We start from the raw sequence: 23,009 nt of genomic DNA on the forward strand, positions 1-23,009 counted from the left end.
TAACAGTTACTTCTTTTAAGACCCTGGAATGACACCCATCAGGATCTGAAATTTATTTGTTCACAAGTCCAATTTATATGTCCTTAGTACCACTTCCCTGACGTCTGTCATTTTCCTTTATGTCCGCCCTCCTTCTAAACCACAACTTACAACTATTTCTGGGAAGTTGCTTATATCCTCTGCAGTAAATACTCCTGCCAAATTCCTGTTTAATCCATCTGCAATTTCGTTGTTTTCCTTTATTAATTCCACAACAGGAGAAAGGAATTGGTTGCGGTACTTATGATCCTGAGGGGTCATGAAAGGGTGGATGAGGACAGCATGTTTGCTCATTTGTGATCCTTTCCACAACACAAGTGCTCACTTTGTTAAATGCCTTTCTTTCTAAAGACATCTATCGAAATTCTTAACATCTCTTTTTTATATTCCTAACTTTATTTCAATCTTCTCTATTAATTTTTCATAATTTTTAAAGAAAGAATACATTATCCAGTTAATACCTTATCTGCTGCTCATGTTTATTCAATTGTATGCATTTTTAGTTTTATTGTTTAATAGCCCTGCCGTTTGTCACTGTAAATTTACTAAGCTGGGAATCCGAACTGAAGATCCTCCTGCTCAAGTCCAGTTGACAACTGGGACTTCATCATAAATATTCTTATGGAAATAATTTTGAAGTCAATGATCTAACAAATAGCCCAAGTATAAAATAGTGGAAGCCACAGCATCAGTAATTAAGTGATTCTATTCAATGTGCTTAATAAATTCAACAACAATTTTACACTGACTCACAAATTATTTGCTCATCAAAACAGAAGTTCTTCTACGTTTGCTACTGTGACTTGAATGAGCACATTGCACTGACCTGGTGGAGATACGGCTGAAGACAGCATTGAAATTATTACAACTCAGAGAGAAGAGAACCCCAGAAGCAGAGTTACGGAGCTGAGCTATGAGCGGGTTTCCTTCACGGGACATGTGGATGAACTGGCAAATTTCTGGCAACAGCTGTTTTACCAGCATGGTCTCATCGAGCCGCATCGTATCCTTAGGCTGCTACCAAAGAACAACAGAAGGTTAAACAGTTCCTGATGCATGCAAAGGATAAAATGTTATAGCTATGACACATTCATAAGAACAAACTTTATAACATGCTTTGGTGAGAAAAGTCAAATGAATTACGTAATCATTTTTTTTTATTAAACAATCTAGAGCTAGAAAGTAAAAGGCTAAATAAAGTCAAATAAATGGAATCGGAGAAGAAACTGAGGGCGTGATCACTGTTGGAAGTCTATAAAATTGACTTTGAAGATGTAAAGATTGAGAGAAAATTCTTCAGAGGCCAGACATGGGATAGTACAGATTTCAGTAAATACCCTTATTTGCAACAAAAAAAGTGAATAGGAGGGGGCAGAATGATTGATTCTGACATTCTCACTACACAGAAGATGCTGACCATGTTTTCCCCTCTTATGACGTTTCTCTCTATTTTAATAAGAGGGAAGATTTGGCAAAAGTTTGTATTATCAGAAATACCCTCATCAAGAGACTATCATTCCTTTTGCCACAGCCAGCTTTCGTGGCCACTGTTAAGAATAAACACCAACTGCTTCTTGTCCTCTCATCTTACGCAATTGATTTAACAAAACACAAGGCTTTAACTGTCTCAGCAGCTTGGTAGGCCTTGCTAGTCAAATTTAATTAAATCCCTTAAAATGTAAGTTCTTTTTTCAGAATAGAAGCCAAATCACGGAAGTGGGAAAGTGAGAGGCATAAGGAAAAGTTTACAGCAAGAAACTTTGAAAGACAGTATTAAAACAGGTTTGAAATTATGACTAGAAAACTAGAGGGTTGGTTAACCTCTTCCATTTCTATGCAGAAACAGGGGTAACTTGGAATAATATTGCATACAGTACATAATGTATTAGACGATCCTAAAATGCTTCATTGGGCCATAATCAGGGAAAAAATGCAACATCTACACTAGGCAATACTAGCCCATATAAGCAAAAGTGGAGGGATTAGTTTTAAAGCAGTATCTTAGCTGTGGAAGGTGGAAAGGCAAAGGTTTAGGGAAAGAATTTCACACCTTGGCAGTAAAAGACAATAACAGCAGATCACAAAAAAGTACAGTTAACGTTTCGGGCCAAAATGTCGACGGTACTTTTTTCCACAGATGCTGCCTGACCTGCCGAGTTCCTCAAGCATTTTGTGTGTGTTGCTCGGATTTCCAGTATCTGCAGATTTTCTCTTGTTTGTGAACAGCAGATCACATCATTTTTTAAGAAAGCAAAAAGATTAAGATCAGAACTTTAACTGGGAGCCAGTATAAGATTTATGGATGGATGAGACTTGGTGAGAGTTGGGACACAAGTAGCTAAGGTCTGGATTACCTTATGTTCGTGTACAACATGTCAAGGTGACACTGGAAAAGTCAAGTGTAAAGGTAACAAAACATGGATGAAAGCTGAGATGGCCAACATTACTAAAGTACATATAGTTTGCAGTTCATCTGGCATTGCTAAAGATGCAGAAACTTCATGGATGAGAATAGATGTGAAAGGGACTCAGGTGGATGCATTGGAATTGCTAACTCCCTGCAGTCAATTGGCATGTTTAGTAAAAGATTCATTTTCTTAAGTAAAAGATAGCCTAAGAGAGACTCCGCCCCGAACCCTTAAGTTTCTTGCACATGCCTAATAAGTCAGTCGACCATGAAAATAAATATACCCAAGAATATCTTAACTGTAGTTCAACATTTGGCTTTCTTTCAGAACAATAAGGAAATCTGTATTATATCCCATAGGGAGAAAGAAGCAACAGACTGTATTAAAATTAAATATCTTGGGCCCCTTAGTCTTTCAGCCCAGATGTAATCCCAACAGAAACTCCAACAAGCATGTGGAACAGAAGGAGGTAACACCTGCAAAAGAGATATTCAGCTAAAAGTGGTAAACAATTCACCTCCATAATTTCTATTGACTGAATCTTCACATTTTTACTTGTTTTATATAAATATCACAGCTTCAGATAGAACTGTTTAGTTTTCCTTATATGCAACAGATCCAATGCCAAATGTAACAATCAGGTCTTTTCAGCTACGTAAAGAAATCACAGGATATGAATAACCCATGCATTTAAAGGTCACCCTTAAATTAGTTCAACTCTAGCCACATTTCCTCTTCCAAAATTGACTTGTGCAGAGTGCCATTACATGGGTGGCCAGTATTTTCCGGTAATCTAACTGAAATGGCCACCCTCCCAGTGAGTATTAACAGCTTGACTGGGGCTGTGGACAGGAGCCTGAGAAATATATGGAAGCCCAAATCTTAAACTGACACACATGCAAATATGCAAGCAGCCATCACAAGCAGAAATGTGACTCATTTCGCTTTTCCCTTGCTGGGGGCGGATTGTCGCGTCCCTACTGCCATGCACAAAAAAGCTAATGAATGTTTGTATTAAGTAAATCCTAGACCATGTGTGGTTCAAACTCATGCTGTCATTACCCGCTAATCTGTCTCAAATACTTAACACTTACTTGTCAGTTTTCTGCCCCCCCCATCTGTTTTTGCCAGGTGATAATACTAAGAATATCAGAATTACAACTGATATACAAGGAGGCGTTAGACTATCGTTTCCAAAAAAGACCTGCTATATTCCCTCCCAGTTAGTATCAAATTGAATTAACCACTAATATAACTGAACGCTGTTGTGGAACACATTAATATTTGACAAGTTAAGCAGCACAGGTTACAAGGAAGTGCCACAAGACGGATTTCCTATATTGAGTTTATCATGTTACAGGCACAATTTGCGTGTCGTGTGTCCAATTTAAGCTCACTGATTATCTTCAGATACAAAGGAAGCAAAAAGAAATTTTGAGAGTAATAAAAGGTCAACGTTTTGGGTGAAGACTCTTCATCAGGACCTGACTACAGTCCTTTTGCCTTGATGAAGGTGTCTCGGCCCAGAACAGTTTATTCCCCTCCACAGATACCGCCTGACTTGCAGAGTTCCTCCAGCATTTTCTATATAATGCTCAAGATTTCCAGAATATATAGTTGAGAGAGTGCATTAAAGAAAAGAAAAAAACCTGCAGAGTAATTGTTCCAAGTCACCTTCGCTCACAGAACCAACTTTCTGCTATGACAATCATTCTATCCTGGAATCTTGTAATGTTTAGAGATTTTGGGAAGGAAGTTAGTTGAGATATAGATAAGCTACATTTTTTTTTAATGTAATGTTGATTTTCCTGAAATTTTCTTAAATGTGCCCCTGCAATAATTCTGTTAGATCACTCACCAACTTGTTACACAAATGGGAGTTAACTCACAAGCTAGTTCTTCACCCAAGCAGAAAAACACCAACTTAATAAAACAGATATCTGCTGTTTAGTCTTTGGCTTTATAATTATTTATGCTTTTACTTAAAACTAATTTTTTAAAGTGCGTTATTTTTCCCCACCCCACCATCAATGAAATCCTGCCTGCTTCCTTTGCACTCTCATTTATCCTCTTCCCACTGGCCTTTCAAGAGCTTGCGTCAGAACATCTTGCACTGAAATTTTCGTTCATAGTCGTCACCCCCAGGTGTAGCTAATGCCCATCCCCTCCTATCCACCCCCTCCCACGCCTCCATCAACTCTGCTGCCTATAGCCTACAACTCAACAGGAACAATCTTATCTGCTTTTACATTTACACTTCAGCTTAAAATTTTCATCTCTTTATTTAAGTCTCAATCAGAATCAGGTTTATTATCACCGGCATGTGACTTGAAACTTGTTAACTTAGCAGCAGTTCAATGCAATACATAATCTAGCAGAGAGAAAAAATAATAATAAATCAAACATAATAAATAAACAAGTAAATCAATTACGTATATTGAATAGATTTTTTTTAATGTGCTAAAACAGAAATACCGCATATTAAACAAAAAAGTGAGGTAGTGTCCAAGCTTCAATGTCCATTTAGGAATCGGATGGCAGAGGGGAAGAAGCTGTTCCTGAATTGTTGAGTGTGTACCTTCAGGGTTCTGTATCTCCTACCTGATGGTACCTTTCAATAAACTCACCTTTCCTTTCCTATATCATTACCTCCTGTTTCCTGATCAGTAAACTCTCCATTCCGCTCAGCCATCCCTTCGTCTACCTCACCATTGGCAACTATGCCAAAATCTCATACTCTGACAGTCCCTACTTAAACACCTTCATATCCCTACTCAGTGTTCCATCATTTTAAAAGTACTTTGTAAATGCTAGTCGCCATCCTTAAACACCATCTCTTTCACTAAGGTTTGAGCAACACTTCTTTTACCTCAACTTCCACTATTACTTGAGATACTTTTCTACATAAAAATTGTGTAAGATTTTTACTACAAAACCTCTTTGAAGATCCTGCAGATGCTGGAAATCCAGAGTGACACACACAAAAAGCTGAAGGAACTCAGCAGGTCAGGCTCCAGTTATGGAGAGGAATAAACTTAGCACTTCAGGCTGAGACCCTTCGTCAGGACTAGAAAACAAGGGGGAAAGGAAGGAAATGTCTTCTTCGTACTTCCTTCCCAGCCCTCATGTAGGGTCTCAGGCCTTTAATCCTCTTCATAGATGCTACCTGGCCTGCTGAGGGAAAAAAAATCTGTAAATATTTGCCTGTTTTATATTCTAGAGCTTTATTGAAATGCAAGGCATGATCATAGTAAATTTATTGCCATGTTAAAATTTCAATTATAATTTACAAGGGTATTCAAGAGTCAGAAGTAAACAGCTCGCTAAATTCATGGTGACCACCAAGAACATATTCTTACATTAATCCTGCCCTTATCTTATTTTACTCTCCCTATCAACTCCCTCTGGATTTTGCCATTCATCTACACACTAGAGATAACTTACAGTGAACAAAAAACTTTCCAACCCTCATGTCTTTGGAATACGGGAGGATATTGCAGCATCCGGAAGAAACCCACATGGTCACAGAGAGAATGTGTACATTCCACACAGACAGCAACAGGGTTACAGATTGTATCTGGGTCACGGAGCTGTGAGCAGCTACACTGTGCTGATCTAAATATTTTGCTTGTGGTACAGGTTATCGTAGCACATGCTTGTGATACCATCCCAACCCACACTACTTCCTATCAGGCAAACTCTGATTTGTTTTCTTCTACACTTCCCGCTTGCTTACATTAGTGTAGCCCTTACTTCGTAGCACCTACATTAGCCAACCCAACTCCTTCCCTAGAAAAACTCCTATAAAGGAACTGCATTGTCTAGCCATCCACTAACAAGTGTTCATCAAGATGAATAAGCTACAGAGAACCAAAATATTTCTCCGCATTCTGAACCCAAGCACCATAATGTAACAGTTAACGCAACACTTTACAGCACCAGCAGTTGGAAGACTAGGGTTCAATTCCTGCTGCTGTCTTTAAGGAGTTTGTAGGTTCTCCCCGTAACCATGTGGGTTTCCTCCGGGTGCTCCGGTTTCCTCCCACATTCAAATTGCGGGTTAGGATTAGGAAGTTACGGGCATGCTATGTTGCTGCTGGAAGGATGGCAACATTTGCGGGCTACCCCCAACGTATCGATAATGATGATGCAAACAACACGTTTCACTGTATGTTCTGATGTTTCAATGTGTGTTGACAAATAAAGCTAATGTCTAATCACTTAATCAAACTTATTATTTTTCTACAGCCTCTCACAACAATATCAGATCAATCTTTGTAACACTCACAACTTAGATTTCTCCGGGAGAAGGCTCAGGAGCTTGAAGACTCCTACTGCCAGATTTGGGAACAGCTTCTTTCCAACTGTGATAAGACTGCCGAACGGATCCTGACCCGGATCTGGGCCATACCCTCCAAATATCCGGACCTGCCTCTCGGTTTTTTTGCACTAACTTACTTTCCATTTTTCTATTTTCTATTTATGATTTATAATTTAAATTTTTAATATTTACTAATTTTTACTATTTTTAATATTTAATATTTGTAATCCAGGGAGCGGAAAGCGCAGAATCAAATACTGCTGTGATGATTGTACATTCCAGTATCAATTGTTTGGCGACATTAAAGTATAAAGTATTCACCATAAACACCAGTAGACTTGACTCGACTGGAAAGATTACCATGATTTCAGGAACTCCACCATGGTGCATTGAAAATAGAGCTAAAAACTGGTCTAAAACCACACAGATAACCGCAAGAGGAAACCTTTAAAGCCTAACCATCTGTGCTTCTGCACGGTACACAATTTTTTTTTAAAGTTTAGATTTCAATTCAATTTTTAAACAAAAAATTGTAATTCCACCATGAAAGAAACGATTGACTTCATAAAATTTACAAGGAAGCACTGATCTAACACAAAGATTAAAGATTAGCTTTATTTGTCACTGGTATATCAAAACGTATAGTGAACTGTGTCATTTCCATCACCAACAGAACATGCCCACAACTCACTTACCCTAATGCAAACTGTACATCTTTGGAATGTGGATGGAAGCTGGACCACCTGGAGGAAACCCACTTAGTCATGGGGAGAAAATACTCACTCCTAAGACAGCAGTGGAAATTGAATGCTGATCTTAAAGGTAGTGCCGTGAAGCATTGTGCTAACCGCTATGCCACAGTGCCTCCCTCAAATATCAACATATCCTACCAGAGGCAGTTCAATAACTCTATCGTCACCAAATGTCCAATTTCCAGAATGAGAGATGATATTAGTGAAAGTTTAAAAGATTCTGACATGATTTGATAGGCTGAACTCAAGGAGATTAGCCAATCTTTGGAACTCTTGGACCTGGAAGCTCTGTTGTTGAGTTCATTCAAAACAGAGATCAACAGATTTCTGAATTTCAAGTGCATCAAGGAAAGCAGAGTGTGTGCAGGAAATTACTGCTGACTAAGATCTAGTCTCAATGAATGGCAGTGCAGGCTTGGAGGCCTGGTTAGCACCTATTCCCATTTCTTATGTTCTTACAATTAGCTGGAAGCAAGACTTTAAATTTCCACCAATACTGTTACCACGTTCACTTTCCATCCACATATTTAGTCAATGATCTCCTCAGCCTATACATCACTATTTGCTCCACAGATACCATCTAATCTGCTGTGTTCCTCCGACACAGTTTTCTTTCAGATTCCAGCATCTGCAGTATTTTTTTCCTACAGTCCGTCCAATCTTTCCTCAGTTAAAATGTTCCAGTCCTGAATGCCAATATCCAATGCCATGCAAGCATATATTTTCCTGCAATGAGTCCAAAACCATGGGCATAATCAACCTGCGATGATGTGCTGCATATACTTCTTGTCTGTTGCATAAACCATGTTAACTTGCTCAGGATGGCACCAAACTGTGACTGCCATTGAAGTCATAGCTCAGTTTTAGTTATTTTTGAGTGTTTTTTTTTGGTTCGGGGGATTTTTTGGGAACAGAGGAATTAAGAGGTCAGATTAGGGTTTTATTTATTAGAGATACAGCGCGAAATAGGCCTTCCAGCCCCTTGGGCTCTGCCGCCCAGCAACCCTCCATTCAACCCTAGCCTAATCAAGGAACAATTTACAATGACCAATTAACCTACCAACCAGTAAACTTTGGACTGTGGGACGAAACTGGAGCACCCGGAAAAAAAAAACAAGCATTCCACGAGGAGGAATTACGGACTACTTGCAGATGACATCGGAATTAAACTCTGAACTGCTATGCTATCGTGGACGGGGATGTGGGGGAATTAGAGGAATAAGGGAGGGAGAAACTGCGATTGCTTTGCTGTCGTTGTTTCATTTCTTGTTCTGTTCTGTGTTGTTTTGTCGAGCATTGAGGGCATCCTATGTTGGAGCTGGAGTGCAAATGCAAGCTGCTCCAGCACACACTTCAGTACATTGATTGTTAACACAAGTGACACATTTCTCTGTATGTTTCAATGTACACATGACAAATAAATTTGAATCTTAAGTCATGCATATATTTTGAGCACAAGTCACCTGCGCTTACAGTCTATATGGCAGATAGCAAAGGACAGTATCCTGTGTGCATGCTTAAACCATTATCATCCTTGCTGGCTTCTTCTGCCCCACACTTAAAGCATCTGTGAACATACATTGCAGCACATCTTCGTATTCAAGTGTAATGTACCAAGAACCACAACACGGAATACATTTCCAGATAAGCAAAAAAAAATATCTAGAATGACAGACACATTTGACAACAAAGCAAAATCAGAGGTTTTGCTACTTACCCCTGCAAGACACTTCTCCAACGTATCTAATATTATCAGTTGCGAAAGATACAAGTTCTTCTCAGCTTCTGCACCAAATATTCGCTGGGAGAGCAAAACACAGTATCAGACACTTTGCAACAACCACTTCTATAAGTTTACCAGCTGCACAAGGCAGCAAGATGTGACTTACTGAGAGAGAAAAAAAAACAGGTCCTCATACTTTCGACCTTCTATGGGGAGTTAATTGTTGATCGAGTGGGTTTTCTTAGAGGACTTCTCTCTCACCATTCCCTTATCCAGTAGTATGAAAATCTCACTGATTAACTACATCACTCACCATTATTCTCCACAACTTTCTCTGAGAAAATACTTCAAATCAATAACTTGGATGACTCAAATGGAAATCACTGGCTTTAGTCATATATGAGCAATTTATGGAAAGGCTCCATAACAGTTAATTTTACATGAATGTGCCTCATTTTTTAAAAATCCAACTTTAAGTCACTAGTCTATCAGATTTTATCCTACGCATCAAAATACCAACAATGCAAAGGATTAAGGAGGATCAGTGAAGAACTGAACTCCTTAAGTAATTTTATAGGCCAAGTAAGAGCTCAAAGTACAGTGGATTCCTGTTAATTGGGACACATCAGGACCGGTACATTTTAGCCCAATTAAGCGACTGCCCCAACTAGACGAAATTTAATAGAAAAAAGACAAAGTACCACTTAACTGAGTAACAAATTATGCATTTAAATGAAATACGGAACAAAATAAAACACGGCCAATACCTCTACAATATGAAAAACTGTATCAGTTCCTGATAGTTATCAAAGTAGGAATTCATCTGCCGTGTTCTTTTGATTAACTAAATGAACAAAATCAGCACAGACACCCACTGCAGATAATGGACTGCCTTCATACAAGGTTTTTGACAACTACATCCTCCAAATCTTTTTCATTGTAACATTCAAGATGATTATGGATACCTTAAAATTCTTCATAATTCCAAACTTGCTGAATTTGTGAAATTGTTTCATTTTCATTCTCAGCCACTTCTGGCATTTCCAAGTCTGAATGCTTGAAATTACCGTGAGCAAAACAGTTCTGAAATATCTATCAGTGACCCAAACACATGCACCTGTCATTGTAAATATGGTGTAGTGTCTAACGGCCATGCAAGTGCACATAACTGACGCTAGTTATAAACTGTTTGGCAACTGTCTCCCGTCCCAGTTAAGCAGCAGTGACTCAAATAAACTAAGGAAATCCTGGCTATTTTCTTATTTGTTTTTGTTCTTTAAGAATTGTCCCAAATAAGTAACTGCCCCGATTAACCAGTGGTCCAATTAACCAGAATCCACTGTATTCCAAATGTAGAAATTGGGGAGCTAACATTAAATTTAACTCAATTTTTTAAACAAAATGCTAAAAAATACTCAGCTGATCAAACAGCATCAGATGAGAAAAGAAGAATTGACATTTCAAATCAGTCAATGGTCAATGACTTAAATGAGAAAATGGAAGGGTGGATTCGTAATTTTGCGGATGACATGAAGGTTGGTGGACAGTGTAGAAGATTACACAACAGGATGGTTGCAAAGCTAGGCTGCAAAGTGGCAGATGGAGTTCAATCCACAAAAAGTATGAAGTAATACACTTTGGAAAGTCAAACTTGAAGGCAAAGTACAGGGTTAATGGCAGGATTTTAGCAGTGTGGAGGAACAGAGTAATCTTGGGGGTCCACATACATAGATCTCTCAAAGTTGCTCTGCAACTTGATAGGGCAGTTAACAAGGCTGATGATGTGTTGGCCCCATTACTCAGGGGGCTGAGTTCAAAAGTCATGAGGTAATATTGCAGGTCTATAAAACCCTGGTCAGACCAGACTTAGAATATTGTGTTCAGTTCTGGTTGCCTTATTGTAGGAAGGATTTGGAAGCTTTAGAAAGGGTGCAGAGGAGATTTACCAGGATGCTGCCTGGATTAGAGAGAATGTCTTATGAGGAATGGTTGAACACTGTAGGGTTGAAGTGAAAGAAGGTGGGAGCAGCTTGACAGAGGTGCATGATAAGATGCATTGGATAGAGTGGACAGGCAATGCCATTTTCTCAAGGCTGCAATGGTTAATACAGGAGGGCATACTTCTAAGGTAACTTAAGGAAAGTACGGAGAGGGGTGATATCAGAGGCATTTTTACAGAGAGCGGGCAGTGCATGGAGCACGCTCCAGGTTGGTGGTAGTGGCAAATACATTAGGGGTATCTAGGAGACTTAAACATAGATGGAAGAAAAATGGAGGGTTATGGGCTTTGAAGGAAGGAAGAGTTACATTGATCTTGACATAGGTTAAAAGATCAGCACATCGTGAACTCAAGGGTTAGTAGTTTCATGTTCTCTGCCCTTCTTCAGATGTAACAGAAGCAATTTTTGCATAGTTTGCCCATTAATCAAAATACACCAAGGTATTATGAAACAGCAGGTCCAAAGTGGAGTATAATGAATAAATCATCTAGCCTTATGGTTAGGTTATTTCAAACATCTGTCAGCTTAAACCAAAGCATTTTATACACTTTTTTAGCTTTGTCTTCTGTTGCCAAATGCATGAGAAATTTAGTTATATTCAAGTTCAAATTGTCATTCAACTGTACACGTACTGTATATACAGCTAAATGAAACAGTGCTCCTCTGGGGCCAAGATGTAAAACACAGTACATGCAGTGCCATACTGTCACAAAATGACATTAGCACAAGTCCATGAGCAGCATGACCTGTAGATTGATGAGTGAAGGGGATATTGTCCTGAAGTCACGTTTCTGCAAGAACAAGCACTCAGCAGGTTAACGGTTGACAAAGGCAATCCGGCTTATCTCACACTGGGTTAGCCACAGATAAGGGCAATCCAGTTTATCTCACAATGAGTTAGCCACAGACAAGAGCAATCCAATTTGCCTTCCGGGAAGCAAACACTGTGCAACAGCACCGATGGGCAACCCAGCACGGATTCCAGTGCGTCTGCTGCATCTCTGTTCCCTCCCACACTGCTTCTGGCACTTCTTGCCCTGAGTGGCTGCAAATGGTGACAGAGCAGCACGAAGGCCTGGTCTGCACAACAGGGGCCATGCAGCTCTCTCACCATCAGTTGATATTGACTTATCAAATTTCTTACCCTGCCTCTCCCCACACCATACCATTTGCATGTCCCATTGCGGTTCTATCTGAATGTTTCTGGATACTTACCATGTTATTTACATTTTTCAAGATGGTGGTAAGACCACTTATGACCAAGGAAAACTTGTACTTGGAAATATTGATGAGACATTCCTTATTGTGTTCAGTACTAACTTTGGAATGGGTGTTCTGTTGCCCACCTTTAATTGGAAGCTAGAGGGAGAAAGAGATGAACACGTTACTCTTCATTGAGCTACTGGGATGTAATATTAAACAGATTTCATTTAAAGGCTTTGAATGACCTCAGTTCAGAAACATGATTTTTCAGTGCATAGATTTCATAAAGGTCAGATAATAGAGTTTTGAAAACTAATTTAATAATATTAATGTTTTCCTGAACAGGTCAACAGTAAAGGTGTTTCTCTTATCTCACTTTCAGGGGGATAAAAAAAAAGGGCAGCAGTTAGTGTAACGCTATTACAGCTCCAGCACTCGGGCTCAATTCCACCACGGACTGCAAGGAGTCTCTACGTTCTCCCTGTGACCTCCGTGCGTGGGTTTCTTTCGGGTACTCCAATTTCCTCCCACATTCCAAAGATGTACAGGTTAATAGATTAATTGGTCACATGGGTATAATTGGACTTGTTTGGCCAGAAGGGCCTGTTACCGTGCTGTATCTCTAAATAAATAAATGTAAGCAGCATTTCTGGAGATTCACCTTTTAAAAAGCATTCCAAACACACCTTTTCATGATTACCCTTTGTACAAATATAATGGTGATAATTGTCAAGACTCCCTTTCTCCACTATTTGGTTCACCTCTGTGAGATGCCACAATTAAAGAGACAACCACGTGCCCATTTGGTTTTATGTTAGCCCATTGAAATGCAGATGAAGTAAAGTCAGGCAGGGGAAGAAAATTTAGCCATGCCTCCACATTGGATTATCCAGAAGCCCCTGTTAAATGTAGATGGATAGTGGCTAAAATCTCTCTCACTTCTTATAATCCAATGAAATTTAGCAACTTGTGGGGAATAACAGCAAACATTAGAATATGCAGGTACATAACTCAGCACAAGCGGTCTCACAATTCCACGTTATCACACATTCAGCTGCAGGGAGTTTTATTTTTATTTATGCTCAATTCGCTTTCTCTAAAACAGTCACCTTTCAGTTTATTTAAATCCTCAACTGTCCTTTCATTAACCATCCCATGTCCTTGAGGCTTCCATTGTTCCACCCTAAAAACAGTGTACACATCCTGTACAAAATCTCATTTAATTCAACAAAATTGTACTGACACTTTACTTTCTGTATAAACTTTTAATATGATCCTTCAGGGAACTCTGACCAAAATGGAGGACTTTTTTTTAAATTGAACCATTTACATTTGCTCAGGCTGTTCAAATGAAGTACAGCTTTTTGACATAATAAGTATGGTGGACACAGTACAAATTTACTTAAGCATAATTTAATTCAAACATATTAAAATACATTACATAAAGCACACAAATACAAAAATTATGAATTACTCAAACTGAATTTTTGCTGAAAAATAATGGGATTACTAAAACAGTAACTCAGCAATTCATTTACCTACGTCAATAATACATGCTTGCAACCTTTAGGATTATAAAGCATTGTAATTGGGTAAATCTGCCACATAGCAATTATGCCATTTCATACAAATTTTAGGAGAGACTACAGGGGATGGAAAATGCTATTACAAAATTATAAAGTTCACAAAGCAGCTTATTTCATGGTAGGAATTTCTGAAATAAAACAAAAAAAACAAGTTGTGAAGTAAGATGTTTTGTTCTACAGAAGATAAAAGCTGAATATAAAACTTCAAATGGGGAATGAATAACATCATGTTCTATTGTCCATAATTCTCTGACATACTTAAAGACCACAATTGGTCTTTACATTCTATGTGCAGTACAAGATTAATGAGGCCTTTTAAATCTGTGAAGGATTTTTCAACTAAGTTATGCCTCAACTTTCCTGTAGTCACTTATCACAAACATGAGAAAATCTGCAGATGCTGGATATCCAAAGCATACAAACACACACAAAATGCTGGAGGAACTCAGCAGGCCAGGCAGCATCTATGAAAAAGACTAAACTGTAGATGTTCCCGGCCATGACTCTTCATCAGAACGGGTCTCAGCCCAAAACGTCAACTGTTCCTGATGAAAGGTCACGGCCCGAAATGTCGACTGTTTACTTTTTTCCATCGATGCTACCTGGCCTGGCAAGCTCCTCCAGCATTTTGTGCATGGTTCTTTAGTCATTTATGTCCGCTTTTCCCAGCCCAACATTCCAAAACACCAAAGTCTCTCATAACCATTCTTTAACAGGCTTCCTGCAGGCTTGTGCTGCTTCCACTGCCTCTTATCTACCGGTCATCCTCCAAAAGATTGCTTCCTGTGACAGACATCACAAGGACATGAATGTCATTGGTAAACGTATTGATTTGGAGATTTCAAAACTGGATTCATCTTTGACCCAAGATTCACAGTAATGCTAGAAATCAGCGAAAAATAAATAGAAGCACACGCCAAGTAATTCACAGAGCATAACAGCTTTTCAAAATATTTTGCTGGTAGCATCAGCATGCAGATGATGTAATTACAACCACATTTTATTTTGAAGGTTGCAAACCCACCAGTTCTCATTATAGATTTGTTAGCAATTATTACTAATTTCTTGAAAAAAATACATACAAAATTGCTCCCGGCTACAAAAGGGTAACAGACATTTTTTGTAAGTAAGGATAACTGAGTAAACAGCTTACACAGAAGCAAATTAAACAACATTTTTTTTTTAGGTAGCTTCAGCTAAGAAAGAAAACTTGCCAAGGCACCAGGATCAATCCCTGCTGCTCTTTTGAATGGTCCCCTCTGCAGAAAGCCCTGGTGAAACTCCATCTGGAGACCTGAGTGCACTTTTGGTCTCTTTACATATGTAGCCAATCAACCAGATAAAAAGTCATCCAAAGACAAGGCACCCCAAAATACTGTTTTTAAAGGCACTGAGTTATAAGGAAAGATTAAATAGGTTAGTACTTTATTCCTCAGTATGTAGAAGACTGAGGAGAGACTTGATAGAGGTATACAAAATTATGAGGGGTGTAGAAGGGGTAAAAACACTGAGTTTGGCTGGGACTACAACTGGAGGTCGTGAGTTAAAGGTGAAAGGTGAAAAGATTAAGGGGAACATGAGGGGAAGCTTCGTCACTCGGAGGTTGGTGAGAGTGTGGAATGAGCTGCCAGCACAAGTGGTGCATGCTGGCTCGATTTCAACGTTTGAGAAATTTGGATAGGTACATGGATGGTAGGGGTGTGGAGGGCTATGGTCGAAGGGAGTAGCCAGTTTAAATGATTCAGCACAGGGTAGATGGGCTGAAGGGCCTGTTTCTGTGCTGCACTTTTCTACGACTCTATGAAATGTCACCCTGAACTACACATGAAGAAGTTTTGCCACGTTCTGAGTCAACAGCCAGATTGCTATCAATTGTCACAAGCTGACATTAAAACTCAATTCAACTGTAATGTAGACTTTAGAAAGTGTATGCCTTCCTTGACATTCACGGGGTGCCACAGTGCAACTTCAAAACTGAGATTCACATTTGTATAATTGAGAAGACCCAAAATAAATGAATGAGAATTGGGAGCCAATTTAGAGATTCAAATTTATTCAATTATATACACAACTTAGGGACAAGTTATAAAGTGATATAAGAATGAAGTTACACAGTGTAAACACAATAATCTCAATAGACACCACACAGGACAGGAAGACAAACTTGAAGGGATAGCCTTTCATTACATTGGCCGGCAATCAATCTTTTTAAATAAGCCTGATCAGCCTTTAAAAAGCCAAAGTTCAAAGTAGGTATATGCTACCATATACTTGCTTGAGATTTATTTTCTTGCAGGCATTTACCGGGAAACAAAGAAATACAATTTTCAAAAAACTATATATAAACAAAGACTGACAAACAACCAACGTGCAAAAGATGACAAATTATGCAAATTAAAAAATAATGAAGGTATGAATTTCAGAGTCCTTGAAAGTGAGTCTGTAGGTTGTGGAATCAGTTCAGAGTTGTGGTGAGTGAAGTTATCCACAACAGTACAGGAAACTGAACAGGGTAGTAACTGTTCCTGAACCCAGTGTCTACTGTTCATCTACACACTAGAGGCCAATTAACCTACTGATCCAAATCTTTGGATATGGGAGAAAACTAGAATCCCTGGAGGAAATCCATACAAACACAAGGAGAACATGCAAACTCCACAGAGGCAGCACCCGAGATCAGGACTGAGGCCTGGTGTTGTGAAAGGCAGCAGCTCATCTAACTATACCATACTGCTGCTTCAGTTACCAGGCTCCAAATCCTCACTCCTAGCAAGGAGAAACAATTACTAGAGACCTGGTGATGTTTTGATGCTTTAAACAGAAATCATTAAATAGTAGGTGTGAGAATCAATCTATTTAATTTACCAAGTGTAAGAGGCTTAAACTTCCCTTAGAATCACCAAGCACTTATTCAACGGCTCATTATACGAAAAAAGAACTACACTGAGTTCCAGTTAATGAGGACACATTGGGACCAGTAGATTTTGACCCAATTAAGCAGCTGCCTCGATTAGCTGAAGTTTCAAGGAAATAGTTAAAAGGTATGAAAAAGCCAAACTACTGTTCAACTGAGTCACATTTAAGTTTTTAAATTTAATACAGAACAAGTTAGAACACTACCAACGCCTCTACGGTATTACAAAACTATATTTGTTCCTAATAGTTATTGATAGAGAAATTCATTTGCCCTGTTCTTCTGATTGACTGTAAATGAACAAAATCAGTGCGGACACCTCGTGCAGAATGGGCTGCCTTCATACAATGCTTTCAACCTCCAACTCTTCATTTTCATTGTATCATTCACGATTTTCAATACCTTCAAATTCTTCAAAATTACTAACTTGCTGAAGTAGTGAAATCATTTCATTTTCACACCTGGCTGTTTCTGGCATCTCCAAGCCTGAATGCTTGAAACCACAGTGAGCAAAACAGTTCAGAATTGTTTTACTGCTTATTTCTCACCGACTATCAGCAACAAAAATCACTACTTTTTGAACACAAATATATGCAGCTGATGCTATTTAAAGACTGTCCACTCTAAGTAGATTGTAGTGTCTAATGGCCACACAAGTGCACATGACTAGAAACTGTTCGGCAACGGTCTCCTGTCCCAATTATGTGGCATAGTGTTCTAAATAAATGAAGGAAATCTCGCCTATTTCCTCAAAGTAGTTTTTGTTCGTTAAGAGCTGTCCCAAATAAATGCTGACCCAATTAACTGATGTCCCAATTAAAAATAATTCATTGTACTTTGTAAAAGGAAAATGGTAAAAACAATAAGAAAAAACACCTTACATTAGATACCAACCAGTTTTGTTTTTTCTTTCACTAACACACAATAAAGGAGAAAACTCAATTTTTTTTATTAAAACAGACACATTTACAATTCTTCAGCTACTTTCTATCACGGCCAATAGCTGTATGTTAAATCTTGCATGCCTACCTCTCCAGATACACAACCGAGTTTATTTCCCACAATGGATGATGGAGATTAAATTTCCTCCTTGACAATTGGAAATAATCTTTTAATGCAAATGACAATACTGAAAAGCAAATATCAGAACTGTATGTATCAGTGGTATATGTTGAATTACTATGTCACATTCATATATAAATTTTCTATTTCATACAGGTTTAGCTCAGCAAACACTACTGATTTCTGAACAAAATATAACCTTTTATTGGCTATATAGTTCACAATACATTCACTCAGTGCCACTTTATAAGGGCAGAAGGTACCTAATAAAGTGGACACTGAGTATATGTCCGTGGTCTTCTGCTGCTGCGGTCTACCCATTTCAAGGTTCAACATGTTGTGCATTCAAAGATGCTCTTCTGCACACCACTGTTGTAATGTGCAGTTATTTGAGTTACTGTCACCCTCCTGTCAGCTTGAACCAGTCTGGCCATTCTCCTCTGACCTCTCTCATTAACAAGGCGTTTTCACCCACAGAACCTGCCTCATTGGAGGTTTTTGTTTCTCGCACCATTCTCTGTAAACTCCAGAGACTGTTGTGCGTGAAAATCCCAAGAGATCAGCAGTTTCTAATATTCAAACCACCCCGTCTGGCACCAACAATCATTTCATGGGCAAAGTCACTTAGACCACATTTCTTCCTCAATCTCGTGTCTGGCTAAACCATTTGACCATGCCTGCTTGCTTTTATGCATTGAGTTGATGTCACATGATTGGCTGATTAAATCTTTGCAAGTATCAGCAAAGTTATGAAGATTTAATTGTTATCAAGCAGCACAGAATCACCAATAAACTGCTCACCAATGTTCAGCACACAACAAAGACAACCAATGTGCAAAAGACAACAAATTGTGCAAATACAAAAAAAAACAAAGTAATACTAAGTAATAAATACCGAGAGCATGAGTTGTAGAGTCCTTGAAAGTGAATCCATATATTGTGGTATCAGTTCAGCATTGTGGTGAGTGAAGTTATCCATGCTAGTTCAAGAGCCTGATGGTTGAGGGGTAATAACTGGTGGTGTGGGACCTGAGGCTGCTATTTCCTGATGGCAGGAGCAAGAGGAGAGCATGGTTTAAGCTCCAAAATCGACCAAGATAGCACTCAAAAGTGGCAACTCTTTGCGTGCAGCCCTGAAGGGAATCATCAAATATTCCCTTTTAGGACTACTACAGATGAAATCCACAGTCACAGCCATGGGTACTTGAATAAGCAACATTGCTTTATGAAGCTTAAAAAAGTCGCCTCAAAAATGGCGGACTGTAAACTCAGGGCATGCATGGTTTTCCTTTAAGAAACAGGAAATGCAGAAAGCGTACTGGACTGCAAGTGAAATTGAAATGCAAAGCTCTAAGAACCCCCCCCCCACCACCACCACCACCACCCCCTACTGTAGTGCTGACAAATGTACACTGTCTGGAAAATAAAACTAAAGACTTCAGAGTAATTTTGCAAAACGGGGACTGCCATGTACTTTGCTTCATGGAAACATGGCACACCCCCTCACCCACCATTTTGGACACAGTACTGCAGCCCAAGGGCTTCACCATCTACCACAAAGTCAGAACAGCTGAGTCCTTGAAGGGTAGAGAAGGCAGAGTGTGGTTCATAATAAACTCACCATGATCGACAGAAGTGGTAGTTCTATGTCAGCCCTGCTCGCCGAACCTGGAACACCTAGCAGTCAAGTGTTATTCACTTCAGCTGCCAAGGGAGTTTCCCGCCATCACCCTGGTAACGGTGTACATTCCACCCCTGGCCAACACTAGCCAGGCACTGAAGGAGCTGAGCACCATGATCAGAAGCCACAAAAACAGTGCACACTAATGCTTTCTCAATCATCGCGGGTGATTTCAACCAGCCCAGCTCCGGCCAACTACAACCAACGTGTCACCGACAGAATCAGGGGAGCCAACACTTACCGTGCCATCCCACACCATCACTCTGGAAGGTACAGTCACCTGGCTGCCTTTCTACTTCCAGTGTACAAGCAGAGATGGGGAAGTGCAGCACCAGTGGCGAGGACCACAATGAGAGGCAGGGGAATGCTTACAGGTCTGCTTTGAATCGGTGGACTGGGCAACACTCAGGGATATATCTTTGAATCTGAATGAATATGCCACAGCTGTCACTGACTTCACCTAAACTTCTGTGGATGAGGGTGTGTCTTCAAGGACATGTCAGACATACCCAAACCAAAAGCCACAGATGAACCAGGAGATTTGTAGTCTAAGGTCTAGATTTGTGGTATTCAAGACTGATGATCCAGACTATACAAGAAGTCCAGGTACGAGCTACAGAAGGCTATTTTAAGAGCGAAAAAAACAATTCCAATTGAAGTTAGATATATATACACACACACACACATATATACATATATATACATACACACACACACATACGTGTATGTCTCTCTCTATATTATCTATATAAAAATTTGTGTATATGTATATATAAATATGCCTATACACATACATTATACACACACATACACAAATATGTGTAGTACACAGAACCAGCTGCTGGAAGCAGGTCCCCATCCTGACTGGCTAACTCAAGGAAGGACAGTACTCATAATGAAGGATCCTCACAAAGGAGCAACACCATCCTATAACCTGCCTGTCAACAACATGGAAGCTCCAATCAGGCATCGTAACCACGAGGCTGAAGGAACATGTGTGTAAATCCCTGAGCCCTGCTCAGAGGGGGATTGGTAATGGAACCCCAGGGGCCAAGCACCCACTACTGGTAGACAAAGCAGTCATTCAAGACCAACCAACCTGAGCAAAACCTGGATCGACTACCAGAAAGCATATGACTCAATGCAGCACACAGATTCTGGAATGCCTCTTTATGTACAAGGTCAGTTACATACCAAGGACTTTCATCAAGAACTCAGTGGGCCATTGGAAGACAATGCAAGTTAACTCAAAGCCATTAGTGCAAGTGACCATCAGATGTGGAATATACCAGGGTGTTGCACTATCCACTGCATAGGCTTGAACCCCATTAGCCAGATAATCTCAAAGAGTGGATATGGGTACAGGTTCGAGAGTGGAGTGACCACCAGCCACGTGCTGTACATGGATGACATCAAGCTGTGTGGTAGCTTCTACTTTGAAAAAGCCATACTCCACAACTTCATTCCAAAGAAACAACTTTATCTCAAATGCCAAAACCAGTATGCATATACTTTTAATAATGCTCACCTTATAACAAGCGGTATGCCAGAAATGAAAGAGACACGACTCACTAATCCACCTGACAAGGGTGTACAGCAGAGACATTGGGATATCATTTGGACTGGAAAAGTGCAGCTGCATGGTAGTGAAAAGAGGCAAACTTATCAAGCCTGAAGTAGTCGAGTTACCTGAAGGCCAGATATCAAATGTACAGGACAGCTACAAATACCTGCAGACCCTGCAGGCACATGGGAGCTACAATGAGGACACTAGGAAGGCTACAACATCCAAGTACCTCCAAAGAGTAAGCCAGGTCCTAAAAAAGCCAACTGAATGGGAAGAACAAGATGAGAGCCATTAACACATTCACCATACCAGTCATCAGAAACCCAGCCACAATAGTGGGCTGGCCAGGGAACAAAGTTGGAAGCCGCTGACATTAAGACCAGGAAACTAACTAACAATACATGGAGGATTCCACCCAAAGTCCAACGTCGAGTGACTGTACACCCGCCAGTATAAAGGAGCACAGGGACTTGGCCACAGTCCTGGAAAGAATGCAAAACATCCATGAGTATGTCAGGAAGATGGCCTCCAAGGATGACCTGCTTGTAGAGTACCTCAGACAGCTTGCAGAGGACATGGAAATGGAATTGGGTGCAGCAGAGCCAGAAGATGAGAAGTCAAGGCAGGACAGGACAAGCAACTGCACAGGATGTGTGTTCACCAGGTATCAGAGGTGGCTGATGTAAGAAAGTCCTACCAGTGGCTGGAAATGACAGGGCTGAGGGACAGCACAGGGTCGCTGCTCATGGCTGCAGAAGAACAGACGCTGAGCACAAGAACAATAGAAGCAGGGTCTATCACACCAGGCGAGACCCAAGATGCAGACTGTGCGAGGAATCCGCTGAAACCACCCAGCACACAGTAGCAGGATGCAAGATGTAGGCAGGGACAATGTACATTGAACGGCACAACCAAGTTGCAGGAATTGTTACAGAAACATCTGTGCTGAGTACAGATTGGACACTCCCAAATGGGAAACACCATAGAAGGTAGTGGAGAATGGCAGAGCGAAGATCCAGTGGGATTTCCAAATACATACTGGTAAGCAGGTATTGGCCAACCAACCAGACACAGTAATAGTGGAAAAGAAAAAGAAAGCAATAGTAATAGACATGGCAATCCTGAATGACAGCAACATCAGGAAGAAAGAATGAGAAGCTGGACAAATACCAGGGCTCGAAGAGCGGATGAAGAGGATGTGGAAGGTTAGAGCCAGAGTAATCCTGGTGGTGACAGGAGCATTTGGAGCTGTGACACCTGGATTGGGAAGAGTGGCTCCAACAAATCCTGGGAACAACACCTGAGATCTTGGTCCAGAAGAGCGCACTACTGGGAACAGCAAGGATACTGCGCCAAACCCTCAGGCTCCCAGGCCTCTGGTAGAGGACCCAAAACTGAGGGGAAAATACACATACATACCACCCATAAGGGGTGAGATTATATATCTTATGGCAAGTTGTGTTTTTTTTAAATTTTGTATTGTGCTGTATGGCTGCCAGAAAGCAGTGAATTTCAGAACATACGGTATGCCAGTGATATTAAACCAAATTCTGATTCTGGCCTTGATGGTATAAGTCCTTGTTGATAGATGCTGCTTTCCTGTGACAGCACTCCTTGTAAATGTGCTTAATGGTGGAAAAGACCTTACCTGTGATGGACTGGGCTGCGTCCACTACTTTATATGTAGGTCTTTCAGTTCAAGGGAATTGGTGTTTCCATACCAGGCCATGATGCAACCAGTCAGCATTACTCT

The 23,009-nt window shown here is 40.1% G+C and overlaps 1 protein-coding gene across 7 annotated transcripts in view; it reads right to left on the minus strand.

The window, feature by feature from the left end:
• Window positions 1-23,009, minus strand: part of nf1a (neurofibromin 1a) — a 374,121-nt gene that overhangs the window by 304,347 nt on the left and 46,765 nt on the right. For 6 of the 7 annotated variants that reach the window (XM_072243433.1, XM_072243435.1, XM_072243432.1 and 3 more), the window contains exons 2-4: window positions 12,459-12,602; window positions 9,238-9,321; window positions 866-1,056 (exon numbers count right to left, since the gene is read on the minus strand). In XM_072243433.1, the coding sequence (XP_072099534.1) occupies window positions 866-1,056; window positions 9,238-9,321; window positions 12,459-12,602 (419 nt within the window). The remainder of the gene's footprint in view (window positions 1-865; window positions 1,057-9,237; window positions 9,322-12,458; window positions 12,603-23,009) is intronic. The other variant, XM_072243431.1, reaches the window with a different exon arrangement.

The sequence above is a fragment of the Mobula birostris genome, chromosome 25 (genome assembly GCF_030028105.1).
Source record: "Mobula birostris isolate sMobBir1 chromosome 25, sMobBir1.hap1, whole genome shotgun sequence".
In the NCBI taxonomy this organism is placed as follows: domain Eukaryota; kingdom Metazoa; phylum Chordata; class Chondrichthyes; order Myliobatiformes; family Myliobatidae; genus Mobula; species Mobula birostris.